At 31.7% G+C, this 6,690-nt stretch overlaps 1 protein-coding gene across 3 annotated transcripts; it reads right to left on the bottom strand.

Annotated features, from left to right (window-relative positions):
- Window positions 1-511: 511 nt before the first annotated feature.
- LOC109055461 ((Lyso)-N-acylphosphatidylethanolamine lipase-like) lies at window positions 512-6,505 on the bottom strand. 3 transcript variants are annotated; one of them, XM_019072679.2, is made up of 8 exons: window positions 6,346-6,505; window positions 5,078-5,166; window positions 4,781-4,885; window positions 4,414-4,702; window positions 3,776-3,960; window positions 2,531-2,642; window positions 2,270-2,456; window positions 512-2,172 (listed from the first exon to the last, which is right to left on the bottom strand). In XM_019072679.2, the coding sequence occupies exons 1-8, from the start codon at window positions 6,378-6,380 to the stop codon at window positions 2,083-2,085; spliced, it is 1,092 nt and encodes a 363-aa protein (XP_018928224.1). In that variant the 5' UTR covers window positions 6,381-6,505; the 3' UTR covers window positions 512-2,082. The 3 variants fall into 3 exon arrangements, with proteins under 3 accessions (XP_018928224.1, XP_042568298.1, XP_042568284.1); XM_042712364.1 differs by having other exon boundaries at window positions 4,414-4,699; XM_042712350.1 differs by having other exon boundaries at window positions 4,414-4,885.
- Window positions 6,506-6,690: the final 185 nt, after the last annotated feature.

Genomic DNA, 6,690 nt, shown 5'->3' with positions numbered 1-6,690 from the left:
TATATATATATATATATATATATATATATATATATATATATATATATATATATATATATATATATATATGTAATATATATATATATTATATATATATATATATATATATATATATATATATATATGTATATATATATATATATATAAGTATATATATGTATATATATATAATATATATATATATATATATATATATATATATATATATATATGTATGTATATATATATGTATGTATGTATATGTATATATATATATATATATATATATATATATATGTGTGTGTATATATATATATATATATATATATATATATATATATATATATATATATATATATATATATGTGTGTGTGTGTGTGTGTGTGTGTATATATGTATATATGTATATGTATATGGATTTTTAAAATCATGAACCATTTTATATTAATTAGACCGCCATGCTGGCACACAATTCTTTTGAGATACAAAACAATCATATTTGTGGTGTAGTAAAGCCATGCTACTAGTATAGTATAGTTCTGTTTGAAACATTTATTATTGCATACTGCATACTCTTTCATTTGCCATTTTAACAATATCAGGAATTATACTTAATCATTCTCTGATGAAATCAGTTGCATTCTTACCTCAAAAAGCAAAATGGTGCATCCAGCGCCTCATAGTGTCACTTAATTGTAATCACAACATGAATGAGTAAAGCTCCCAGAAACAAAATAACACCCACTGCTATGATTGGCTAACAGTTGCAGAGGCGGGCTTTCGCGGCACTATTACGTCATAAAATGGCACATTACAAAAGCACTCGTTTTCTGAGCTTGGTTTCAATAAAAGCTGTTTTTAAACTAACAAGAAAGTTTTGAGTTTTGAAACTTACAGGATGCTTTTATAGTACAATGACCTCTTATACGTCAAAAGATCAAGGGAAATTTGATTTCTCAGTTCATGACCCCTTTAAGACAAGCTCAAGATACGTTCACCTTTATTCTACAACATAATATACATCAGTGATACTCTATCCCTTATGTTTTTAAGCTTTTCAGCGTCTTTAAAAAGGTGGTTGCTGGTGACTAATTTGAACTGCAGAGACAAGCCGAACAGATAAACTCATCTACTCAGTAGTCGCTTTTACAACCTCATTTGTGTTTATAATCACACTCTTGCAAACTTTTCTAAATGTTTTTAAATAAAGAATGAAAGAGGTTTCGGAAACGTAATGGTTGTGACGTTGAAGTCATGTGACTGTGGTGCAGTTCCTTTAGCTAATTTTGCATTTAGGCTTCAGGATTGATAAAAGTTGTGTTAATTTTTAAAGATTATCATGATAAACAAAACCTGTAAGAATCACAAACTTGGATCAGGGTGATGCCGCACTGATGTGTAAATAATTATATAAATAAAAAGCTTAAATAAATATACAGTACACATAAAAATAATCACTCCAGCAGTATAAAAAGTCTGTAAAGACAAACAAATGCAGACACCTCTCATTAAAGGTACAGCAATAAACTGAGATCTGGACATTCTAAAAACAGACAATCGTTTATAATGCTGAATGAATTATTAACATCTTTTCTTTTAGTCAATATGACTGTCCAAACACTGTCAATGAATTCATGACACAGGTTTAACAGCATGACTTTTTCAGTGCATGACTGAAAAGAAATCTGAATGAAACATCCACCTTATTTTTTCCCCAAGAGCCGACGTGGCCATTTGTGAATTTTATGAGTCTGGTTTCCGGTCTTATCTGCGTCCAGCTATTTTCAGCTGTGCAAAACAGCTTGTTTTACCGTTTACTGCACGTTGTTGTTCTTCTGGTTATTTCCCTACAGCAGCTAATGCTTACTTCCACACTGAAGAATAAGATGGATAGGTTAGATAATACAAACACAACCAGTTTCCATTGAATCCTGTAGTACAATCACAGAGCCTTTCCACAAAAAGTAAAATCAGAATATGAAGCGACAAGTTCTGAGAACAGCTTAGCTTTTAAATTATTCTATCAACCTGATCCCACAAACACGGGACAGACCTCTTTCAAAAATACAGATACATGCACCTACAGACCAATGTGCATCATATTTAGTCTACTGTATTACAAATACTCTCAACTACTCGGTTGAACTCTTCTGGCTGATCGGCGTAGACGTGATGGGAAGCATCTTTGATCAGCTGTAGAGAGAAAAGCCAGTGATTCTATGTCATTTGTCATATTTCCAACCAATGAATTTAAAAAGTGTCCTGCATTGCAAACGCATTCATTTCTCACCGTGATGCTGGTGGGGCTTTTGCCTCTGATCTGAACGACTGTCTTTCCAGTGGATGGGTCCACCCAGGACAGCGTGCCGTACAATATGCTGACGGGCATCGACGGGGGCAGCAGATGAACACGCTGAACCATCGGCCTCTTGGCCCAGCCCATCGACTCAAACATGGCTTTGAAACCCACCTCACCGCTGAGAGGAAAAGACAATTCAATATACAGTTTCTTCTGCATCTTCAGGAGAATGCATGTATAGAACGGCTGTACCTCGGGTTCTGAGCGTTACAGTGGTAAATGTATTGTGTCATGGTGTCGTCATCAAACAGATTCTCAAACTTCCTCTTGAAGTCGGGACGGAATCGGTTCACCAGCCCTGGACCTGCATGAACACATGTGACGTGATGATGTCTTGAATAATATCACCTTCAATCAAAGCAAATCTTCAATTGCTCATCTGCTCATGTCTCCCAAAACCTAGTAAGCTGCCAACACAGACATTATTTTAATACATTAAATTAAGAGAAAAGTAGCATTAGATACCCAGTCTAAGGCATAATCACATATGATTCATGAAGAAGTCAATCCCATAATGCACTGTGATGAGCACAGTAAAAAATTCAAGGTGGCTACTAAATTTTAATTACAAATCAGACTATTTTAATATTTTTAAGTTATGCATTTTTATGATTATTATAGAGCAGTGGTTCTCAATATATATTTAAATTTTAAATATAATTAAAATAAAGCAGCTAGAGCTCTTACTAGAACCAGGAAGTACGACCACATTAACCCGGTTCTGTCAACACTGCACTGGCTCCCTAATAAACATGTACATGTTAAAATCTTGCTTGTTACTTATAAAACTCTGAATGGTTTAGCTTCTCAAGCACCCTTACGTTAAGCTCTAAAATACTGTATTAGGTAGAAAATGCTGCTTGTAAGTAAAATAAATAAATAAATAAATTTAATCACAAACTAGAAAACACTATTTAAAGTAGTAAACCATATTATTTTAGTTAATTTTAATTGTTTTATAATGAATAATTATTATGAAAAATTATGAAACTATTTACATATTTCTAAAACTTAAATGTTTTATCAGGTAGAAAATGCTATTTATGAGTTATTAACACTAAATAATTAACACTAATCACATACAAAATAAAAAGTGTATATCATAAAGAACACTCCATTATTAGATTTACGGAATTTATTATTTATAATTATTTTATTTTATTATTTTGCAATACTGACACTCCTAGTTTTTGTAAAAAAAAAAAATTAAATAAAAAATTAATAGCATAAGTATCAGAAATCTAGGGTTTTTTCATTTATTGTCTTTGACAATGTAGCTTATCAAAGTCTATTGAAATCAGTAGTGAGTTGCATATCCTGTGGAGCTTATGAATATTATTGCAGTTATTATTTCAGTTAGTATGCTAGTTAGTGAACAGTAACACAGCTTACTAGGTTTTGGAACAGAGTCGCTGTCATCATGGTGCTGCTACTCACCCCAGGGTCCGGCTGCTCTGAAGAAGGCCAGCGGGTTGAAGAGGCTGAACACTGACGTCAAAGCTTTCCCCCAGCGAGACGGTGAGAGCCTTTTGACCTCTGACCCTTGACCTCCTGACCCCTCTAACTGAGGCTGAGGTCGCTCAGGGAAACCCCACGCGTCCACCAGGATGAGGTGACTGACTCTAGTGGACAAAAACACAACCGCCGTCAAGATCGTGTCTTCATTATATTAACAATTATAACATGGTCCACAAAGTCTGACAACCAAAAAATGTCCCAAGACTATTTGTCTTCATTTTGAATAATTTATTTGTTGTTTCATATTATCCCTTATATTTATAAATTTTTAATTGTGGCCTAAGTGTCCAAATACATTTCAAGGCAAATATATATATATATATTTTTTTTATTTTTTTTTCAGAAACTATATATATATTTATAAACACATTTTTTTTTACATTTATTGACATACAATTAAACAAATATTTTAAAAGGATCAGTAAACATTCTGCATAATATCATTTGTGTTCCATGAAATTATTTTAAAATGAAGTAAGGCTGAGTAGATGACAGCTATTGTTAGAAACTAATGCTATTATTGCACTATAATTTACTCCATAGGCTTTTTTAGATACCTTTCTGGATATTGGATTGTATAGGATGTTGCTAGGTAACCACCCAAGCTGTGTCCCAATAGGATCATGCGCTCCAGCCCCAGTGATTGTCTCCACTGCTCTATGGAAGTAACAAACTGCTCCTCAGCCAATGAGGCGTCAGACGGGAACGACGGGTGAGAGCTGCGACCGAAGCCCAGCAGGTCAAAGGCGTAGACGGGTCGAGAACGACTCAAAGCATCCAGGTTACGGATCCAGAGACCCACACCTCCTCCAAACCCGTGGATCATCACTAGGGGCGTCTGAGCACCTATAGAGAGGGAGGGAGGCATGTTTAAGTGTGCAAAACTCTTACGCAGCCACTGCACAAGAAGATTAGAGACTCTACCTTCGTCTTTGTGTTTACGTGCTGATTTATTGGTGACTTTAAGGGTCCATATTCTGTTTTGATTTGGCAAAGTCACAAATCTGGACCAAACGTCATTTTGGATATCTGAACAACAGGCGGAATTGGGAAAACTTAAGATAAAATACAATAAAATTAAATATTATTATAGAATAAAATATAATAATAGGACAAAAAATAGATATATTTTAATAAAATATAATCTCAGTTATATTCTGAATAAAATATTATAATAGGATACAATTTCTAAATATCAAAAAGGGACAGTGAGGATCTTACAGGCAAGAATTTTGGCTTCGGCACTTTTCAATAATGTCATGGATGTTGGTCTCCAAGAGGGCCACCAAGACCAGTTCCCAGAGGTCTGCCTGAAGAAAGAGATCATTATAAAGTCAGTGAATGGAAGGACTATGAGACTGTCCATGTCACCCGTCTGTGAACATACAGAGCTACTTCATCTGCCTTTATACACAGAACAAGCCTGTCACCAGCTGCCAATAAAACCAGTATTAATAATGCTTTGAGGGCATAATTCATACACAAGCACAAAAAATAATAAATGTTTTAAACAAAGATTTAAGCAATGTTAGGAGCCTCACTTTAATATATATATCTATATATATATATATATATATATATATATATATATATATATATATATATATATATATACATACTATATATATATATATACTATATATATATATATATATACATACTATATATATACATATATATATATATATATATACATATATTATATATATATATATATATATATATATATATATATATATATATATATATATATATATATATATATATATATATATATACATATATATATATATATATATATATATATATATATATATATATATATATATATAGACACATACACATACATACATACATAGATACATACATATATATATGTATATATATATATATATAAAGTACATATATATATATATATATATATGTATGTATATATATATATATATATATATATATATATATATATATATATATATATATATAACATTCATATGCTCTGTACTGTACATCATATTAATAAGAGGTGCCATTGACATTCAAATTAAAACTTTAATCTTAATTTTAAAGATGGATATTCCTATAAGCAATAATTAGACAGAAAGGTTAAGATGTAAATTATGTTAGGAGCATTGGTTTATTATAATTTTCTATTTATGGACTGTACTGTATACCATATGAAAGGAAAATTTAGTCTTAAATTTACAAATTATCAGTCCTATAAGGAATAATAACACATAAAGGTTAATCTGTAAATTATTGTAATTGTTATTTAGTTAAAAAAAAAAAAACGAGCCATAACTACAGTGATGTAACAGCTCAGAATGACTTTGTCATAATAGAGCATGTATGAATTCAGTTCAATCATTCACTGCAGAGATTTTGAAGTAGTCGCATGTTCAACAGTGTGCTTCATAATAAAAGGAATCTTCGTGTCACATGAGCGATGTGTGTATCGTTATTATGATTGTAAATTCAGATTCAGTACTCACTCTGTGTCAGTCTCGTCTTTCATTGCAGGAGACATGAGTATAAAACATAATACAATAAAAATCCACAACGACAGACTCGTGATACTTTAGATTCGTGTATTCGCTACCGGATCTGTCACACAGAAAGTCACTTTAAAGGCCCGTGTTTGTGTTTTGTAACACTGACGTCAGCGTCTTTAAAGGAGCCGCGCAACAAAAATAAAAGAAATGGGTGCAATGTCACGAAACAACTCTTATCTTAATTTGTAAGCATATTTATATTGAAATATTAATGTTCCAAACCGTCAGTGTACTAATAAGATTATTGTTATATTATATTATTGGGTAATTATGTTTTTTTTTTAA

The sequence above is a fragment of the Cyprinus carpio genome, chromosome A2, assembly GCF_018340385.1.
Source record: "Cyprinus carpio isolate SPL01 chromosome A2, ASM1834038v1, whole genome shotgun sequence".
In the NCBI taxonomy this organism is placed as follows: Eukaryota; Metazoa; Chordata; class Actinopteri; order Cypriniformes; family Cyprinidae; genus Cyprinus; species Cyprinus carpio.
Note: the sequence above shows the minus strand (reverse complement) of the source record. Positions and strands in the feature narration are given on the sequence as shown.

Coding starts and splice junctions, on each gene's coding strand:
- LOC109055461 (XM_042712350.1), bottom strand. CDS start 6,380: ATGTCTCCTGCAATGAAAGACGAGACTGACACAGA. Junction 4,886..5,077: donor CGAAGCCAAAATTCTTGCCT/GTAAGATCCTCA, acceptor CCTGTTGTTCAG/ATATCCAAAATGACGTTTGG. Junction 2,457..2,530: donor TGTAACGCTCAGAACCCGAG/GTACAGCCGTTC, acceptor TTTTCCTCTCAG/CGGTGAGGTGGGTTTCAAAG.